Genomic DNA, 22,306 nt, shown 5'->3' with positions numbered 1-22,306 from the left:
CTCTCTGAGTAAAAAGCCCTCCTCTAATATCCCGCTTGAACTTCCCTCCCCTTACCTTAAAGCCATGTCCTCTTGTATTGAGCAGTGGTGCCCTGGGGAAGAGGCACTGACTGTCCACTCTATCTATTCCTCTTAATATCTTGTATACCTCTATCATGTCTCCTCTCATCCTCTTTCTCTCCAAACAGTAAAGCCTTAGCTCCCTTAATCTCTGATCATAATGCATACCAGGCAGCATCCTGGTAAATCTCCTCTGTACCCTTTCCAACGCTTCCACATCCTTCCTATAGTGACGTGACCAGAACTGGACACAGTACTCCAAGTGCGGCCTAACCAGAGTTTTATAGAAATGCATCATTACCTCATGACTCTTAAACTCTATCCCTCGACTTATGAAAGCTAACACCCCATAAGCTTTCTTATCTACCCTATCTACCTGTGAGGCAACCTTCAGGGATCTGTGGACATGTACCCCCAGATCCCTCTGCTCCTCCACACTGCCAAGTACCCTGCCATTTCCTTTGTACTCTCCCTTGGAGTTTTCCTTCCAAAGTGTACCACCTCACACTTCTCCAGGTTGAACTCCATCTGCCACTTCTCAGCCCACTTCTGCATCCTATCAATGTCTCTCTGCAATCTTCGACAATCCTCTACACTATCTACAACACCACCAACCTTTGTGTTGTCTGCAAACTTGCCAACCCACCTTTCTACCCCCACATCCAGGTTGTTAATAAAAATCACGAAAAGTAGGGGTCCCAGAACCAATCCTTGTGGGACACCACTAGTCACAACCCTCCAATCTGAATGTACTCCCTCCACCACGACCCTCTGCCTTCTGCAGGCAAGCCAATTCTGAATCCACTTGGCCAAACTTCCCTGGATTCCATGCCTTCTGACCTTCTGAATAAGCCTACCATGTGGAACCTTGTCAAATGCCTTACTAAAATCCATGTAGAGCCCATCCACTGCACTACCCTCATCTATATGCCTGGTCACCTCCTCAAAGAACTCTAACAGGCTTGTTAGACACAATCTGCCCTTCACAAAGCCATGCTGACTATCCCTGATCAGACTATGATTCTCTAAATGCTCATAGATCCTATCTTTAAGAATCTTTTCCAACAGCTTTCCCACCACAGACGTACGGCTCACTGGTCTATAATTAACTGGACTATCCCTACTACCTTTTTTGAACAAGGGGACAACATTCACTTCCCTCCAATCCTCCGGTACCATTCCTGTGGACAATGAGGACATAAAAATCCTAGCCAGAGGCTCAGCAATCTCTTCCCTCGCTTCGTGGAGCAGCCTGGGGAATATTCCATCAGGCTCTGGGGACTTATCCGTCCTAATGTATTTTAACAACTCCAACACCTCCTCTCCCTTAATATCAACATGCTCCAGAACTTCAACCTCACTCATATTGTCCTCACCGTCATCAAGTTCCCTCTCATTGGTGAATACTGAAGAGAAGTATTCATTGAGGACCTCACTCACTTCCACAGCCTCCAGGCACATCTTCCCACCTTTATTTCTAATCAGTCCTTACATTCCTGTCATCCTTTTGCTCTTCACATAATTGAAGAATGCCTTGGGGTTTTCCTTTACCCTACTCGCCAAGGCCTTCTCATGTCCCCTTCTTGCTCTCCTCAGCCCCTTCTTTAAGCTCCTTTCTTGCTACCCTATATTCCTCAATAGCCCCATCTAATCCTTGCTTCCTAAACCTCATGTATGCTGCCTTCTTTCACCTGACTAGATTTTCCACCTCACTTGTCACCCATGGTTCCTTCACCCTACCATTCTTTATCTTCTTCACCGGGACAAATTTATCCCTAACATCCTGCAAGAGATCCCTAAACATCGACCACATGTCCATAGTACATTTCCCTGCAAAAACATCATCCCAATTCACACCTGCAAGTTCTAGCCTTATAGCCTCATAATTTGCCCTTCCCCAATTAAAAATTTTCCTGTCCTCTCTAATTCTATCCTTTTCCATGATAATGCTAAAGGCCAGGGAGCGGTGATCACTGTCCCCCGGATGCTCACCCACTGAGAGATCTGTGACCTGACCCAGTTCATTACCTAATACTAGATACTGGCATTCCCCCAGTTGGCCTGTCAACATACTGTGACAGGAATCTGTCCTGGACACACTTAACAAACTCTGCCCCATCGAAGCCATTGGAACTAATCAGGTGCCAATCAATATTAGGGAAGTTAATTTCACCCATGATAACAACCCTGTTATTTTTGCACCTTTCCAAAATCTGCCTCCCAATCTGCTCCTCGGTATCTCTGCTGCTACCAGGGGGCCTATAGAATACTCCCAATAGAGTAACTGCTCCCTTCCTGGTCCTGACTTCCACCCATACTGACTCAAAAGAGGATCCAGCTACATTACCCACCCTTTCTGTAGCTATAATAGTATCCCTGACCAGTAATGCCACCCCTCCTCACCCTTCCCCCCCTCTCTATCCCTTTTAAAACACTGAAATCCAGGAATATTGAGAATCCATTCCTGCCCTGGTGCCAGCCAAGTCTCTGTTATGGCCACTACATCATAATTCCATGTATGTATCCAAGCTCTCAGTTCATCACCTTAATGTTTCCCTTAATGTTTTCTTGCAGCTCTTGTAATTGTTTGCTAAGATGGTTTTTTTGGGTCTAAAAAAGCTCTATGTAGAAGTACAGTTGTTGCACAATGACACCCTTGTCCTTCCTCTTTCTATCTGTATCTTGCATGTCAACAGATGGCTTTTCAGTTTAATTTCAGGAAAATTCCTGTTCTCAATACATTTAATCTTATTTTCGTTTTCATCTCTCAGTTTATTTTATCAGCTTGTTTCTCACAAATTATTCATTTGCTTTCATTTGCTTCATTAAATTTTCAACTGTTTTCATTCATGGAGTTCTTGGATTAGTTGATACGGTTTTATTTCCCCCTTATGGGAATTGTACACAGCCAGCACCTGAATTGTCTCTTGAAAGGTCATCCATTGTTCCATTAGAGTTTGACCTGCTATGTTTTGATTCCATTTCACCTTGGGCAGATCCTTTGTTACCCTATCGACGTCCTCCTCCAATTAAGCAGTTGCAATTTAAATTGCACTTTACATCCTTTATTATTAAGTTAAACTTTATGATACAATAGGTGTGTTCTCTCACTGACAACTGGGCTACCTCATTCCCCAGTATTATGTTTAGTAACTCCAAAACACAAAACTAATCAAAAGAAAAACACAGAACTGGGAAAAACACGTCCACTTCCTTCTTACTTACTTTACCTTACACACATGCTTATGACATGGTGGCATAATGATGTATGCCTTTCATGTGCTTTTAGATATAACCTGTAATGAATTATGTGAACAAACAAAGAATGCTTAATTAAACAAAATATTTAGAATGTTACTCAAATATTACTGAAAAATTAATTACTCAGCACCTTGAAACAGCCCCAGTCATGCTGTGCTCCTCACTGGGTGCAAACAAATTGGTCACCTTCTTGAGCAGAATATCTCTCTGAAGTTTGAATGCAGTGATAAAGTGACATTTGACATCTATAATCTGTGGCATGTATCATCTGTGTGACCACACACAGGGCAGTCTCTGCAGCAGGTAGCAGGTCTTAGAATCGTGCAGATCTATGTGTTTTGACCGATATTCCTCTATACCTTTTCCTATCCATGTCTCTGTCCAAATGTCTTTTAAATATTGTAATTGTACATGTTTCTGCCACTTCTCTGGCAGCTTATCCAATAAACCCAACAACCTGTGTGTGAAAAAAGTTGCCTCTCAGGTCTCCTTTAAATCTATCCCCTTGCCTTAAATCTGTACCTTGTAGTTTTAAGCTACCCTTCCCTGAGAAAAGACCTGAAAAAAGAGTGGCATGGTAGTGTAGCAGTTTGCATAATATTATTGCAGAACCATTGGCCCAGGTTCAATTCTGCTGCTGTCCGTAAGTCGCCCCGTGACTGCGTGGGTTTCCTTTTTGTGTACATCCCAGAAGCAGGCCCATTGAGTCCGCACTATCATAAAACACCAATTTTACACTAGAGTCATAAAGTCATAGAAAAGCACAGCACAGAAACATGCCCTTTGTCCCACCTAGTTCATGCTGAACCATTTAAACTGCCCATTTCCATAGCCCTCCATAACCCTACTATCCATGTACCTATCCAACCTTCTCTTAAATGTTGAAATCGAGCTCGCATGCACCACTTCTTCCACAATCTTCACCCTCTAGTGAAGAAGTTTCCCCTTAAGTTCCTCTTAAACTTTAACCCATGATCTCTAGTTGTCGTCCCACCTAACCTCAGTGGAAAAAGCTTGCTTGTATTTATCCTGTCTATATTTCTCATGATTTTGTATACCCCTATCAAATCTCCTCTCAATGAATAAAGTCCTAACCTATTCAATCTTTCCTTATAATTCAGGTCCTCTAGACCTGGCAACATCCTTGTAAATTTTCTCTGTACTCTTTCAACCTTATTTACCTCTTTCCTGCTGGTAAGTAACCAAAACTGCACACAATACCCAAAATTAGGTTTTATACAACTTCAACATAACATCCCATCCCCTGTACTCAGTACTTTGATTTATGAAGGCCAAAGTGCCAAAGGTTTTCTTTATGACCCTATTTACCTGCAACTTCACTTTTAATTAATTATAGACCTGTATTCCCAGATCCCTTTGTTTTACTGCACATCTCAGTGCTCTACCGCTCACTGTGTAAGACCTACTCTGGTGTCCTACCAAAGTGCAATACCTCATTAAATTTCACCTACCATTTTTCAGCCCATTTTTCCAGCTGGTCCAGATCGTGCTACAATCTATGATAGTCTTCCTTGCTATTCATTACACTCCCAGTCTTGGTGTCATCATCTAATCTACTGTTATTCCTATTTTTTATTCCCTTTATATTCTGTTCAACTCCACAGATTCTATCACTCACATACACTCTAGGAGTGTTACAGTGTCCAGTTAAACTACCAGCTGCATATTTTAGGGATGTGGGAGGAAATTGGAGCATCCAGAGGAAATCCATGCAGTTACAGGAAAAATATACAAACTCCATGCTGACAGCACCCGAGTTAGAATTGAACCTGGGTCTCTGGTGCTATGAGGCAATGGCTCTATCAGCTGTGTCAAAGACTAGTTGTCATTCTGGATATCATTCTTTGTAATTATTGCTGAAATAAGAAATTGATCTTTTATATGAGGAATGAGAATGGTGAAAGCAGAGAAGTAAATTAATTTGTATTGAAAACGGTGTGAGAGTCACCAGCATTAATGAGAACTGGTAAATTAGTGGGATAATTAATTGCTAATCAGTGGTTAATACTCTCCATTCTAACTTTTCCCTTGTTGTCTATTGAAGATTTACTGAATTCCAAAAGTGGTGATCAGGGAACCAGTAGTACTGGATCAACAGGTAAGTCCAAGCAAATTCATATGTAGAAATCAATGTGCAATTTAAGGTATTGTGATGATGAAAGTATAGCAAAAATGAATAAGACTTAAGAAAAACTATTAGTGGATAGCACTTTTTCATTAGTTTTCATTATGTAGTGTCAGATCTCAGTAATTTTTGATTCCTGGATTCCTTTAGGAGTTCAGGAATGAGCAAGAAACTTGCTCAAAAAACAACTGATTCCAACACTAAGCACTCAGGTGGTCATGTTTATAATTCTGAAGCGTATTGTAATTGATTCTTCATGATAATTTATTTTGAATTTTAAACAAGAAACAAAGCATATGAGGAGATGAGAAGCAAAGCAGATTCAGTGAAGAGATGGCACTTTTGAAAAATCTATTAGCTTTATGATCCAAATAACAGAAATTCCTTAGATAAGAATAAACCAATCAACTGTTGCATAATCATAGCATGTGGGTATACAAGCTAACACTTAGCCTATGAAAAAGTATATGTAACTGCTTTACCACTTTTATGCCAGTAAGTGGGGACAAATCACCACATACTGTAGAAAAATACATGAGTTTGTTAAAGATACAAATTGTTATAATACTAATTATGTTTTCCTTTTACTGACACAATTAAAACTATGATCTTATTCATGCATTATTTCAACAAATATCTTGCAAAAAGTATTTAAAAAAACAACTGATTCCAACAGTAGGCACCCAGGTGGTCATTTTTATAATTCTGAAGCGTATTATAATTTTGGTAGAGATTTTGAGGAAAGTAAACTAAATACAGTTGCTTAAAAAGGCACCATTGCCAACACCTTCACTACCCTTGGATGCAGGTCATAAGCCACTGGGATGTATCAGCTTTCAGTTCCACTAACTTTTCCAATGGGTGTGCAATGTTGTTGTTGTGTGCTGCATTAGAAGAAGAAATAGAAGCAAGATGAAGCCACTCAACCCTCTTCTCTGCACTGCCATTCAAAAGATTAGGCTAATCCAATATTGCCTTCACTACTTTTACACACTCTCCCTTTACCCTCGATCCTATTATAATTCAGAAGTTGAGCAAGGAGATTATGGGCTCATTGCTGTAATTGCAATGGTGCCCAGGTTCTTTTCACTGAGGATTACAAAGACCTGTGGTCAGACTTGATAGTGATCTGGGGTTGGATCAAGTCTGAGATGCAGAAGAGGCATGGACTGGGCTGGAGTTCAGCTGTAGTCAAGGTCAGGTTTGGAACTTGGGCTGTGGAGTAATTGGTTGGTTGGGGCGGGTGGTTGATTGCGGCCTGGGGGTGTGAACAACATTGAGGGCATTGCCCATGAAGAATAAAAGGTAAGTAAAACATTTATCTTGTCAGGATTCCTGATTGAACTGTGGTACCATAGCCTATAGTTCCCCACAAAATGCTATGTGGTGTGTGATGCCTGGTCAATGGCATAATTGGACACATGTCTGTAAGGGAAATCACAACAGACATGTGTGAGCATTACTCACACTAAGACATGTCTGAATAAATTTCCAGAGATTTATGTAATTACATAGAATGGGCATTATGATATTTCACTTCATGATCAGCCACTTTTTAATTGCTTGGTGCTGAATGATAATCGTGAAGGGCATTGACAGAATAGCTAGACAGAAACTCCTCCCATTGATGGAATAATAAAGAACTAAGGGATGTAAAGTGAAGATGTTTGGCAACAGTATCAGATGAAATGAAAGCAGTTTCTTTTAATCAGTGAATACATAGTATCTGGAATAAATTTCTGAAATAGTAGTGAAAATGAATACAACTTTGCAGAAAACATCGAAAACATCCAGGATATCTGGAAGCAATTTTAAAGGCACGGATCAATAAAGTATCTATCTATCGATCCATTATACATCCCAAAGAGGAAGAAGTATTCTGAAGGAAAGATGACACAACTGTGGCTAACAAGAGAGGTCAAAGCCAACATTAAAGCCAAAGAGAGGGCATGCAATAAAGCAATAATTTGTGGGAAGTTAGAGGAAGGGAAAGCTTTTAAAAACTAACAGAAGGCAACTAAAAAGGTCATTAAGAAGGTACAGATGGAATATGAAAGTAAGGTAGCCAATAATATTAAAGAGCATACCAAAGGTTTCTTCAGATGCATAAAGTGTAAAAGAGAGGTGAGAATAGATATTGGACCACTGAAAAATGATGTGGAGAGGTAGTAATGGGGAACAATGAAATGGCGGATGAACTGAGTATGTATTTTGCATCGGTCTTCACTGTGGAAGACACTAGCAGTATGGTGGAAGTTCGAGAGTGTTGGGGGCAGAAGTGTGTGAAGTTATCATAACTAGAGAGAAGGTCTTTGGGAAGCTGAAAGGTCTGAAGGGAGATAAGTCACCTGGACCAGATGGTGTGCATCCCAGTCTTCTGAAAGAGGTGGCTGAAGAGACTGTGGAGGCATTAGTAATGATCTTCCAAGAATCATTAGATTCTGCAATGGTTCTGGAAGACTGGAAAATTCCAAATGTCATTTCACTCTTCAAGAAGTGAAAGAGACAGCAGAAAGGAAACTATAGGCCAGTTGGTCTGACCTTATTGGTTGGGAAGATGTTAGAATCAATTATTAAGAATGAGGTCTCAGGGCACTTGGAGGTTCATGATAAAATAGGCCGTAGTCAGCATAATTTCCTCAAGGGAAGATCTTGCCTGACAAATCTGTTTGAATTCTTTGAAGAAATAACAAGCAGGATAGACAAAGGAGAATTGCTTGATGTTCTGTACTTGGATTTTCTGAAGGCCTTTGACAAGGTCCACACATGAATCTGCTTAACAAGCTGCAAGCCTTTGGTCTTACAAGAAAGATTCGAGCACGGATTAAACAGTTATATGTCAATGATTTGGATGATGGAATTGATGGCTTTGTAGCAAAGTTTGTAGACAAATATGAAGATAGGTGAAAAGGAAGGTATTTTTGAGGAAGTAGAAGGACAGGTTAGGAGAATGGGCAAAGAAATGGTAGATGGAATACGGTGTCAGGAAGTGTATGGTCATGCACTTTGGTAGAAAAAATGAAAGTGTTTACTATTTTCTAAACGGAGTGAAAATAAGGATGACTGGGGTGCAAAGGGACTTGGTTATCCTTGTGCAAGATTCCCTAAAGGCTAATTTGCAGGTTGAGTCTGTGGTGAGGAAGACAAATGTAATGTTAGAATTCATTTCAAGAGGACTAGAATATGAAAACAAGCATGTGATGTTTGTTGAGACTTTATAAAGCCTCACTTGGAGTATTGTGAACAGTTTTGGGCCCTATATCTAAGAAAGCATGTGCTGAAATTGGAGAGGTTTCAAATGAGGTTCATGAAAATGATTCCAGGATTGAATGGCTTCTCATATGAAGAGCGTTTGATGGCTCTGGGCCTATATTTGCTGGAACTCAGAAGAATGAGGGGTGACCTCATTGAAGCCTATCAAATAGTGAAAAGCCTTGATAGAGTGGATGTGGAGAGGGTGTTTCCTATGGTGGGAGAGTGTCAGACTTGAGGACACAGCTTCTGGTCTTTAAGGCAGAGGTTTATAAATTCTTGATTGTTCAGGGCATGAAGGAATACAGGGAAAAGGCAGGAGATTGGGGCTGAGAGGAAAATTGTATCAGCCATGATGAAATGGAGGAGCAGACTCGATGGGCCAAATGGCCTAATTCTGCTCCTATATCTTATGGTCGTATGGAAACAGAGTTAGTTTCAGGTTGAAGGATCTGTTTTCATTTTGGATTCCAGCATCTATTGTGTGGGAGTCTAGCACAGTCTCAGAATAGAGGGACATCCATCTAGAACAGAGATGAGGCAAAATTTCTTGAGCTAGAGGGTGGTGAATCTGTGGAATTCATTGCCACAGGTGGCTGTGCAGCCCAAGTCATTGGATATATTTTTGGCAGAGGTTGATTAATCAGGGTATCAAAGGTTATGCCTCCAAGAGGACCACAACCTTGTTATAGGGTTTGAAGGCTTTGTCCCTTAATGACCCATAGAGTTATGTTGGCTGGAGTCAGGGCTTTCAGCTTTGGCTCTTGATAGGGTCACCCATGCCAAACAGCTCAAAGGGTAGAGGCCAGACTAAGAGTGGTCCACTGATCCTCCAGGTTTGGGGGTTCAGCTCAGGATGAACAACCCTAACTGATAAAGCAAAATTGTTACGAAAACAGCAATGAAGATTACTTCTACATGTGAGTGCGATGGTATTCCTGAGTCTCCACCCAGGACTTGCATGACTGACATTAGTGAAATCCAAGCAGAAGCTTCTGATATGTTGAAGGAAGCCCTGAACACCCCCCAGAGCTTTCATTGTTGCCCTAAGCACCAGCAGCATAATGGGCAGAAATAAGTCAAAATTTATGGGGAGCAGGCAGGAGAATGGGGTCGAGAGGGATAATAAATCAGCCATAGTGGTATGGCAGAGCAGACTCAATAGGCTGAATGGCCTAATTCTGCTCCAATGTCTTATAGTCTTACCTGCAGCTTTTATAATTTTCAGAATTTATAGAAAGTTGAGTAAGTCTCTGAAAGGAAAAGATTTCCACCTCTGTTAGGAGAAGGCTGGAAAGCAGATTATAATTGGATTTTTTTTTTCTAAAGCAGGGGTTCCTAACCTGGGATCCATGGACCCCTAGTGAATGTTAGGGGCCCGTGGCATAAAATGGTTGGGATCCCTTGTCTAAATGGTTGGACTGAACAGACTGAATGGTTTGCTCTGTGATGTGGTTTTTATTTTTGTCCAATCAGAAGCAGACATCATTAAGAAGGTGAAGAAGAACAAAGTGTTGAAGGCACTATTTCTAATTCAAAAAGTGTTGTCGTTACATAGTAAAGAAGATGACTATGCCTTGCAAAAAAGTCTTTTTGAGGTAATTGCTGCTCACATACAGAAAGAGTTCTTTATTAATGTTACAGTATTCACAGTCCTTTATAACATTCTTGTCTTGTCTTGTCCATACTGCACCAACCGCTACCGCTGGGCTATAAATATGCAGGAGCAGTGTGTAGTTAAGTGCCTTGCTCGAGGACACACATGCTGCCTTGGCTGTCGCTCGAACTTACGACCTTCAGATCGCCAGCCCAAAGCCTTAACCACTTGGCCACGTACCAACATGCAATTCAAAATATATGATTCCTCTGTTCCTCCATTAAGGTCTTCGCAACTTAGTTATTTTTAATCTTTTCATTGATGGAGTGTGGGCAATTTGATACCTTATACAATCTGTCATAATTATGTCTACCTATCTTTTTATGTTCTACACATTCCAATCTTATTTTATCTCTACTACCAAATACTTTTATATGCACACCCAATATAAACTCACTTATTTATCATATTCTGTATCATTTAGCACAGTCTAATCTCACTCTGTCCTCACTCTCCACATCCTTCATTGTCTCGTAGAATTATAGAGCACCACAACACAGAAACAGTCCCTTTGTCCCATCTAGTCAATGCTAAACTGTGATTCTGCTTTGTCCCATGGAACCACACCTGGACCATAGCCCTCCATACTACTCCACCATAACTTTATCGCAAGCTTTGGGAAAACTCTGTTCATGTGCATAATATAATCCTATGCCAACATGCAATGTATTGCCAGTGGGTGTTCATATACCCAAACTTCATTACTGTCTTAATATTAATTTAAGTGCATAATTTAACATAGATGTCCAAACATCATGAAGAAAAAGATGATCCTGTTAATCATAATTGGTTAAGTATTAAAATGATTTCTTCAAATGACAAATCTTAAAGGAAAGTATTTCATTCTGCAGGAAGCTGCTACTCTTCTACAGAAAGCTGAAGTTGAGGAGAAGAAACTATATTTGTTAAATACACGAAAGGATTCTTCTGATAACGCGGAGTTTGATGTTGTACCAGCCCCCATCCTGGTGTCCAGGACACACAATTCTATGATATTCAAACCAGCTCCTTTTGCTTCATCTGAAAAGGTTGACACATTTTTAAAGTGTCTTTTTAGATTGTGTTGTTACTAATGTATAAGAGGTATCACTATTTTTGTAAGAGTCAAAATGAAAAATTTTATAACAGTTTTAATATTATTCTAGCAGACATCCCACCTCTCCCGGAAGTTCTGGGAGACTCCTGCATATTGATAGTGGCGCCCTGACGCCTGCAAATTATGTACAATATTCCAGAAATTGAATTTTTTGGGAGAGGGAGGTGTGTGTGTGTGTGTGTGTGTGTGTGTGTGTGTGTGTGTGTGTGTGTGTGTGTGTGTGTGTGTGTGTGTGTGTGTGTGTGTGTGTGTGTGTGTGTGTATATCCATCCTGATTGGTCTCTCTTTGTGCTAAGTAGACCTATCAGTTTTCTCTGTGGGCGGGCTTTACAGTCCACCTCTATCTCTCTTTCATTGTCCATCAGTTCAGTTTAGTGTCCTGCAGCACCATGGCAGAGTGTTCCAAAAAAAAATAAAATGTACTTCATCCCAGCATGTACCCCTGCCTAATAGGGGTCAAAAATAATGACAGTGTTGCTCGCTGCACTGTTTGCAACAGTGACTTTTCTATTGCCCATGGTGGGTTAAATGACTGTAAAAGACATGTTGAGGTGAGTTTAACAGGTGTCATTCATTCATTAGCATAGCTAACATTATTTAAACTAGCTGGCTAGCTGCTAAGGAGCTACTCTATTAATGTCCTACGTGATGAGGCCAAACTCCCTGTAGACTTGCTTAAAGTTGTAATAGAATAAAAAAAGACTACATGATAATATAATACAAGTACATAAGACATGCATAAGACATATAATAAGGATACACCATATGCTTTTAGAAAGGGCGTTCAGCATGGTGCGTCACATTAAGACAGAATTCAGAAGTCGGCTGTCTCACAAAACACTTGTGAATCTGATGTCTTGCAAAATTAACAAATTCATTGACACAGACTATGAGGTTGAGACTTCTGGCAAAATGCTCAAATCTGCTAAGCAAGCCACATCACAGTACAAGGAAAGTTTGCAAAAGAAATAGAAAAGCTATTTGCATTAGCACTTAGCTATTAGCATTGAGAGTGCCAACAAAATACTCAACAAGGAATATATATATATGTGTGTGTGTGTGTGTGTGTGTGTGTGTGTGTGTGTGTATATGTGTAAATAGTTTCAAAATGTGATCAAATAAATTGTTGTGTTCTTTCATAATTACATGCAGCCTTGGAGGTCAACTGGGAGGTGGGGTGGATATGGGGTTGTGGGGGGCCGAGTGGTGGTGCTACCTCCCTGAAATGAGTTTTTGCAGGGTGGGTTGTCTGTTCTATTAGTGGCTGATTTAATGGCTAAAAGAAACAGATAATTTGGATATTCATAATTTTCTTAAGTTTTCAAATTTTATTTATTTTAAGTCCAATTCATTGCACCTACAGAAATTAATTGTGCAGTTCTAAAATTGCATGGATTAAGTATCTTTCTATCTTCTGGGTCAAATTGCAGCAAGTGTAAGAGTAGTTTATTAGGAAAATTGACTTGTGCAGTTGGCACAAAAATTTTGCAGTTGCAGACTAATTATCTTAATGTTGATAGTGGGAAATGTTGGACAAATGTTCTGTGGAAGCTATAAACATATATACTGATCTCAGCTACTTGCACCTGTTGTCAATGTGATTTTAGGAGTAACAGGAATACCTCAAAATCTGCTCAAATCTTTTTAAAAAATTTGAATATGTGAAATTCAGTCCAAAAAATTTTGATTGTTTTCATAAAGTATTTGACGAATTTAAGTGTTTCAGGTAGGAAATTGAAGCCAATTAGCTTGCCTTTGAAGTTTACCACCCTTTGCACAGAAGTTATTAGTTATGTAAATTGACAACTGCTGCAAAGGCATTTGGGAAGATTGATGAAGATGGGATCTGGTTGTTGAAGGGTTTAGCAGTGCAGAATACTGTGAAGTGACTTTTTAACCTCCTCCACCATATCCTTTGTTAAACTCTCTTAATTTGTTTGACATTAGAGTAGCCTAATGCAAGGTGGCAAATTTAAAACCTAGAATTACAATTTAACCAATCAATTTATACAGTGGATTGCAGTTAACTGGGACACATTGAGACCAGTACATTTTGGCCCAATTAAGCAGCTGTTTCCATTTAATCAGTTGCCCCAATTAACCAGAATTTCATGGAAATAGGTAAAAAGGTATAAAAAAGACAAATTACCATATAACTGAGTAACAAATTATGTACAGTATTTAAATGAAATACAGATCAAATTAAAATACCACCAATACTTACTGCAGTACTATAAAACTGTACATTAGTTCTTAATAGATATCGAAGGAGGAAGTCATCCAGTGTACCTTGCGGTGTTCTCTTAATTGGTTGTAAATGAACAAAATCAGAGCAGACACCTAGTGCAGATCATGAACTGCCTTTGTGCAATATTTTCAGTGGTTGCATCTTCCAAATCTTCATTTTCATTGTAACATTCAAGATGATTATTAATACCTTTAAATTCTTTATAGTTCCTACCTTGTTGAAGTTCATTTTCATTTTCTCTTCTGGCCATTTCTGGTATCTCCAAGCCTGAATGCATGAAGCCACAGTGAGCAAAACAGTTCTGAACTGTCTTACTCTTTATTTCTCACTATCAGGTACAAAAATCACTGATATTTGATGACAAGCATATGCAACTAACGCTATTTTTAAAAATGTTCGCTCTAAGCATGATGTAATGTTTATCAGCCACACAAATGCATTTGTCTGACGCGAGGAAAAGTTATTTGACAACAGTCTCTTGTCCCAATTAAGTGGTATAGAATCCCAAATAAACAAAGGAAATCTCGGCTATTTTCTTGATTAGTTTTTGTTCTTTGAGTTGTCCCAAATAAGCAACTGCCCTGTTTAACCATTGGCCCAATTAACTGAAATCTCCTGTTTTTATATTTCTAAGTACTAAAATAAACTTTTTTTTCTGTCTTTTTTTGAGGTTTCTTGGTATCGAATATTTGGTTGTAGTGCAGCAGGATCTATTCTCAAAGTCAGGCTGAAGGATTTCCAACTTCAGGGTACAGGACAAGAGGTACCTAAACATAAACAAAGCACATGCCATGGATAAGCATCCTATGATATCTAGAGTTATACAATTTATATTTATTCATTTTAATATGGAATTAGCCTTTAAATATTCTGTATTTTACCAGCCAATTCGTGTGAAACAATATAGTCTGAAATACTGTGGAAAATATTTTTCTTTTACTGATAGGTACCAGCCTTTGAAGATTGTTCACTGGAGGTAAAAGGACTTGAACCTAATGAAAAGTACATTTTTGCTGTTGCTGCTTATTCAAAAGATGGAAAAATCATTGGAAAAGGAATTGGGCAGACAACAAAGCCAATTCTAGCATATCATCCACTTTCCATTTTTACAACATGGACCTATCTTTGTCAGGTAAAACTGCTCTCTAATTATAAGGTGGGCGACTTCCTTTTGCGCCTTTTATGTGTGGTTGTAGATTAGTAACAATAAATTGGCATCTCTCTCTTTCCCTCTCCCCCCTCCTCCTCTCATGCTGTAATGATAAAATTCCTCCTTAAATCCCTTCTAACCTTTTAGTTTTAGACACCTTTGTCCCTTTTAATTCTGTGTGCTTCTGTCATGTAGTTATCCATTGTCAAGTGTTACAGCAGATTGATTTCAGTATGCTACAAATAATAAATTGATTGTATTCTTACATTGTTCAGAAGAATATAACCAAATCATTTTGAGAGCATTTTTTTCTCAGAAGATGTTATGCTTTAATTGGTTTTCATTTTATTTAGACAGCATATCAGTTGGGCCATTATCCAGTAGCAAAGGCAGCTTTCACAGTACTGTGGGATCACTTTATCTCAGAAATATCTCTACCTCCTCCAGATCCATGGTATACTTTGAACAGAACAGAATGGTACATCAGTCAGAAAAGGTACAAATTCCTGAATCCTTTCTCCCTCATATCTTGTTCAGCTCAAGGTAAATTTAAATAGCATTAGGCTTCTTAGGAAGCACAATTTTCATATCTGATCCAAAAATGCAAATAGAATTTAAGCCAAAAGGCAGATTTATTTTTACCTGCTTAACTATATGTTGCATCATTCCTTGTAACTCCTATCTAAATAAATGCAATATTTTTGGAAACTCCTTTTTCTCTTAATATGGTTCCATTAATAAATTTAGATTATAATCTCACTTTTTTTTGAGGTCCGTTGTACCACACAGCGTTCCAAAGGTCAGACAAAGTTCTGTCTTTCAGACATTTGAGCAGAATGAAAGCAACTGAGGGATAGACAGAGCTGTGGTAAACAGCTGCTTTTCAGACTACAGTATGCAGTGTTGTTCCACTGGGTATCAAAATGGGGACTACTTTTCCTGATCGGCAGCATACTGTTAAAACAACTAGCACTGTTATCTCACTGGTCCAGTAGGCTAGGTTCTGCCCTGGCCTTGGGTGCCGCCTTTAATTTCCTCTGTTTTCTGCAAAGGTATGCAGTTTATTTACAAACATTTGTAGTTAAATGACTACTGTAAATTGCCCCTGAATGGCAGCAGAAATAAAGGGAATTGATAGTCTTGTGCAAGAGATTAGTTTCAAGGGAGATTAATTAGGGTGATAGGACCACAAACAGAAGAAAATCTGCAGATGCTGGAAATTCAAAGCAACACACACAAATTGCTGGATGAGCTCAGCAGGCCAGGCAGCTTCTATGGAAAAGTGTAAACAGTTGACGTTTCAGGCTAAGTCCCTTCATCAGGACTCAGAGTAATAAGACCGATGGGATTGATCTGAGAGCTGGTTGGTTTTATGTTGTGAGAAATCTGAATATTAATATTTTCTAATTGTTCATTCATAAGGTGTTAACATCACTGTTCCTTGTTGTACATTCTCATTTACCTAAACTGAGAAAGCAGTTCTGATTCAGACTGATGAGTTTTGGGTCAGGCATGGGCAAGACTGGGTAAGCATGACAGATTTCCTTTCCTGAATGACATTAGTGAACCATTTAGATTTTCATAACAATCTGGCAATTTCATAACTATCATCACTAGCACTAGCTCTGTCAGTTTTCCAGCTACATAGTCAGATTCAAACATGTTCACAGATCAATGGTCCGTGTTAGATCCGCAACTTAGGCTGTGTCCACACTACACTGGATAAATCCGTAACTGAAGCTTTTTCTCTTAATTTTTACCCTCCGTCCACACTAAAACAGCAATTTCGTCCCCTGAAACTGGAGCTTTTCAGAAACGCTTTCCAGGGTGGGTATTTTTGAGAATGCTGCTCGGGCAGATTAGTGTGGACGGGGTAACTGGAGACTTTTGAAAACGCTGGCAGATAGCAGTGCGCTATTTCATTGTTTTCTTGAACACAGCCTAACAATTTCAGAACAGACGACAAAGAGACTGAAGCCAGAAGAGTTAGAAATGTACTCACCAAATACTTTGACCCATACCTTACTGAATAAATAAGTATACTGTACTCACTTTGTCCTGTTTTCTGTCCTTGCTCGTATGAAGGTGGTTTACCTATTTATGCAAGTACTTCTCTGACAATAGATGTGTAACAGCCTAATGTAACATTGTATGGGAATACAAGATAACACTGATGCAGACATGTTTTATACATTTAACAAGGTGCTTTATTAATGCAACAGTGTTAGTCAGTTTTTCAATGTTCGTCGTCAGCCACGTCAATCTGTCCGTGAACTCCCTGTCGGTTGCCGCCATACGCTCCAGTATTTGCTTTTTATTAGTTTTAAGTTCTCCCGCGTGAGAGCCAACAGCTGTCTGTCGTTTTAAGTTCTTCTAGTCTGTAACTACACAAACACACACTTTTACGGCGAGATTCGACACCAAACATGTCGCTTGTTTTCGGTAAATGTGTCCTGTGCATGCACAGGAGGAGGAGATTCGCCGAAATCTCCATTTCAGTGTGGATAGAGATATTTTCAAAAACACATAGTGTGGACGCCTATCGTTTTTACGCGAAACCGGCGTTTTCAAAATTATCCGGTCTAATGTGGATGTAGCCTTAACCAACGTAATCCAAGACTGCTCCCATTCAGTCATTCTCCCCACCTCCCATTGGGCAAGAGAGCTTGAAAGCTTGAAAATCTATATCAAGGACATTTTCTATCCCGCTGTTGAATAGACCTCTTGTATATTAAAGATGAACTCTAGCTCTCAATCTAATTCAACATGGCCCTTGCACCTAATTTGTCTACCTCCATTGCACTCTCCCTCTGATTGTCATGCTATATTCTGCATTCTGTTGTTGCTTTTTCATTTGTACTACATTCATGCATTTATGTTTGGAATGATCTTGTTTTGATAACATGCAAAACAAGTTTTCCACTCTATCTCTGTTCATGTGATAATAATAACTAATGACCAATAAGTGTTGGTGTCAGAGCCCTTTCGAAGGTTTGGAGAGAGAGAGAAAGTATAAAAGGAGCAGACTCAGGTAAGTGCAGTCTTTTTTGGCTGCACAGGCATGGTAAATGCTGGTGTCAGAGCCCTTCTGAAGGTCAGAAAAAAGAGAAAGTATAAAAGGAGCAGTTTTAGGTAAGACCAAGCTTTTCCAGCTGCACAAGTGTGGAAAGTGTTGGGGTCAGAGGCCTAAACTCAGCTCTAAATAAAAGGAAAACAGGGTCAAGTGAGCAGCACACACAAAATGCTGGTGGAACACAGCAGGCCAGGCAGCATCTATAGGAAGAAGCACTGTCGATGATGAAGGGTCTCAGCCCGAAATGTTAACAGCGCTTCTTCCTATAGATGCTGCCTGGCCTGCTGTGTTCCACCAGCATTTTGTGTGTGTTGTTTGAATTTCCAGCATCTGCAGATTTCCTCGTGTTTGCTCAAATGAGCAGCCATTGTTGGAGTGTGCCAAGGATAGAGTGGGAAGGCTATGGCTTAACAGGCTTCAGCAAGAATAGACGGAGGCACAGATAAGATGAGGTAATCCTTTTTGGATAGTACAGAGTAGGCAGAATGGAATGATCCTCCTGTCAGATGTGTGAGTTCATTAAACCTGACAGTTTCCCTGATGACTACATCAGGGCAAATGCACCCAACTTCAGCTCCTGACTGACCAGGTTAAGGAGTTGGAGCTGAAGTTTGATATACTTGGGACTATTTAGGAAGCTGAAGATATTATAGATGAGACTTTTGAGGAGGTAGTCACACCCAGAGTACAGGCTTCAGACAGTAGATGGGTGCCCTCTAGGAGAGGTAAGGAGATTTACAAATGAGTCCCTTCAGCAGCAAGTGTACCTCTTTGGATACTGCTCGGGGATGACCCATCAGGGCACAGCAGCAGCTGCCAGGCTTGTGGCTCTGTGGCTGGCTGTGAGGTTCAGTAGGGAAAGGTAACGTCAGGTAGTGCGGTAGTGATAGGAGTCTCGATAGTTAGGGGGACAGAGAGAAGATTATGTTGTCGCAAAAGAGACATCAGGATGGTGTGTTGTCTCCTGGGTGCTAGGGTCCAGGATGTATTGGAACAGTTGCAGGATATTCTCAAGGGGGAGGGTGAACAGTCAGAGGCCTTGGTGCATATTGGCACCAATGACATAGGCAGAAAAGGGGAAGGGGTCCTATGCAGTGAGGATAGAGTTAGGAAAGAGGCTAAAGAGAAGGTAGGAATTTCCAGTTACTCCTGATGCCACAGGCTGGTGCAATGATAGCACGGATGAATGAGTGGCTGAGGAGATGGTGCAGGGGGAAAGGTATTAAATTCTTTCATCATTGGAATCTTTTCTGGGGGATGTGGTGATCTGTACAAGATGGACACGTTGCACCTGAGCTGAAGGGGAACCAATATCCTGGCTGGGAGGTTTGCTAATACTGCTCAGGAGGGTTTAAACTAGTTTTGTAGGGGAGTTGGGAACTGGAGCACCAGGTCAGTAAGTGAAGGAGCAGACAGGAAAGTAGATGTTTTCACCAATCCCTTCACCATACCCTCTGACCTTCCCTCCCAGAGGCAGAACGTTCTGTCCTCAGTAAGAGCCTCATCTTTGTCCCTCTGCACCCACATCTCAGTGAGTTCCGCGCCTAGCACAACACTGAGCTCTTCTTCCACTGCCTCCATCTCATTGTCTACTTCTTTGGCAAGGACTCTCCACCCTGCACCAATGACTCCTTCTCCTGGCATCAACCTTCCCTCTCTTCCTGGACACCCTGCTCTGGTCTCCTTTCTCATTGCCATCTGACAATGAGATATCAACCGTATCAACTTCACTACCCCTCTCCAATTTACTCCTTCCGAACACACTGCTTTGCACTCTCTCCGCACTGATCCTAATCTCAGCATCAAACCTGTGGATAAGGAGGGTGCTGTAGTAGTCTGACGGACTGACCTCTAAGCACCATCACTGACCTTATTAGCTTTGGGGATCTTCCATCCACTGCCACCAACCTTATAGTTCCCTCACCCAGAACCTCACTTTTCTACCTCCTAATCAATATCCACAAACTTGCCTGTCCAGGTAAACCCATTGTTTCAGTTTGTTCCTGCCCCTTTGAACTTATATCTGCAAACCTTGACTCAGTTTTATCCCTCCTGGTTTAGTTCCTTCCTACCTACATCTGTGACACTTCACACGATCTTGATCTTTTCAATGATTTCAAGTTCCCTGGCCCCAAGCATCTTATTTTCACCATGGATATCCAGTACCTATACACCTCTAACCGTGGTTCCCCCCCCCCCCCCCCCACCAGGAAGGCCTCAAAGCTCTCCATTTCTGTCTGGACACCAGACCTAACCAATTCCCCTCCACCACCACACTGCACCACCTAGCAGAACTTGTCCTCACTCTCAATAATTTCTCCTTTGGCTCCTCCCACTTACTTCAAGCTATGGGCATTGGGATGGGTCCCAGCTATGCCTGCCTTTTTGTCGGCTACATAGAACTGTCTATGTTCCAAGCCTACACTGGTGTCACTCCCCAACTTTTCCTACGCTACATCCACAACTGCATTGGTGCTGCTTCCTGCACCCATGAGGAGCTCATCGACTTCATCAGCTTTGCCTCCAGCTACCACCCTGCCTTCAAATCTACCTGGTACATTTCTGACACCTCCCTCCCCTTTCTTGATCTCTCTGTCTCTATCTCTGGAGACAGCCTATCCACTGATGTCTATTATAAACCCACTGACTCTCACAGCTATTTGGATTATACCTCTTCCCACCCTGTTATTTGTAAAAATGCCATCCCCTTCTCTCAATTCCTCCGTCTCTGCTGCAACCATTCTCAGAATGAGGTTTTTCATTCCAGAACAAAGGAGATGTTCGCCTCCTTCAAAGAAAGGGGCTTCCTTTCCTCCACCATCAATGCTGCCCTCAACCACATCTCTTCCATTTTGCGCACATCTCTCACCACCCCATCCTCTCACCACACCACCAGAGATAGGTGTCCTCTTGTCCTCACCTACCACCCCACCAGCCTCCATGTCTAGCACATAATTCTTGTAAATTCTACTCTCCAACAGGATCCCACCACCAAGCACATCTTTCTCTCCCCCACCCCCACTTTCTGCATTCCAAAGAGATCATTCCCTATGCGACTATCTTGTCCATTAATCCCTCCCCACTGATCTCCCTCCTGGCATTTATCCTTGCAAGTGGAATAAGTGCTACAACTGCCCCTACACCTCCCCCCTCACTACCATTCAGGGTTCCAAAAAGTCCATCCAGGTAAGGCGGCACTTCACCTGTGAGTCTGTTGGGGTCATTTATTGTATCTGGTGCTCCCGGTGTGGTCTCTTGTATATTGGTGAGACCCGATGTAGATTGGGAGACCGCTTCTCTGAGCACCTACGCTCCATCCACCAGAAAAAGTGGGATCTCCCAGTAGCCACCCATTTTAATTCTATTTCTCATTCTTATACCAATATGTCCATCCATGGCCTCCTCTACTGTCACAATGAGGCCATATTCAAGTTGGAGGAGTAACAACTTGTATTCTTCCTGGGTAGTCAACAACCTGATGGCATGAACATAGAACACTTCTCTACTCCCCTTCTCCTTTTCCCTCTAATTAGGGAGAGCCAGCATGGCTTTGTGCATGGCAAATCATGTCTTACCAACTTGATTGAGTATTTGGACAAGGTGACAGGAGAGATAGATGAAGGTAGAGCGGTGGATGTTGTCTACATGGATTTTAGTAAGGCATTTGACAAAGTCCCTCATGGGAGGCTAATCCAAAAGATTAACATGAATGGGGTCTGTTGTGAATTGGCTGTTTAGATTCAGAACTGACTTGCACATAGAAGTAGAGGGTTAGTGGTTGAAGGGGCTTTTTCGAACTGGAGATCTGTAATTAGTGGAGTTTCACAGGGATCTGTGCTGGGACCTCTAATGTTTGTTATGTATATAAATGACCTAGATGGAAATATGAAATGGTGGGTTAGTAAGTTTGTGGATGATACCAAGATTCGTGGAGTTGTGGATAGTGTACAAGACTGGCAAAGAATACAGGTGTTGCACCTTGGTAGGGCAAATACAAGGAGACAGTACACTGTTTGTGTTAAGATCTTGGGATCAAGTTCATAGCTCTATGAAAGGGGCTATACATGTTGATAGGGTGACTAAGAAGTCTTTTGGAATGTTTGCTTTTATTAGTCAAGGTACTGATTTCAAAAGTCGAGAGGTTATATTACAGTTTTATAAAACTCTGGTTAGGCCACATCTGGATGATTGCATACAGTTCTAGTTGCCCCAATATAGGAAGGATGTTGAGGCTTTGTAGAGGGTGCAGAAGAGGTTCACCAGGATGCTGTCTGGTTTAGAAGGCATGTGCTATCATGAAAGGCTGGACAAACTTGGGTTGTTTTCTCTGGAGTGGTGGAGGCCCAGGGAAGATCTGATAGAG

At 40.9% G+C, this 22,306-nt stretch overlaps 1 protein-coding gene across 1 annotated transcript in view; it reads left to right on the top strand.

The window, feature by feature from the left end:
- Nucleotides 1-22,306, top strand: part of LOC140738179 (cilia- and flagella-associated protein 54-like) — a 127,722-nt gene that overhangs the window by 1,551 nt on the left and 103,865 nt on the right. Inside the window, exons 4-9 of the mRNA XM_073065296.1 lie at nucleotides 5,387-5,440; nucleotides 10,196-10,317; nucleotides 11,228-11,404; nucleotides 14,391-14,483; nucleotides 14,667-14,852; nucleotides 15,224-15,366. Of these exons, the coding sequence (XP_072921397.1) occupies nucleotides 5,387-5,440; nucleotides 10,196-10,317; nucleotides 11,228-11,404; nucleotides 14,391-14,483; nucleotides 14,667-14,852; nucleotides 15,224-15,366 (775 nt within the window). The remainder of the gene's footprint in view (nucleotides 1-5,386; nucleotides 5,441-10,195; nucleotides 10,318-11,227; nucleotides 11,405-14,390; nucleotides 14,484-14,666; nucleotides 14,853-15,223; nucleotides 15,367-22,306) is intronic.

This window comes from Hemitrygon akajei, chromosome 14 (assembly GCF_048418815.1).
Source record: "Hemitrygon akajei chromosome 14, sHemAka1.3, whole genome shotgun sequence".
Lineage (NCBI taxonomy): Eukaryota > Metazoa > Chordata > Chondrichthyes > Myliobatiformes > Dasyatidae > Hemitrygon > Hemitrygon akajei.
The sequence above is the reverse complement of the archived record's forward strand: the minus strand, read 5'-3'. Positions and strand labels throughout refer to the sequence as shown.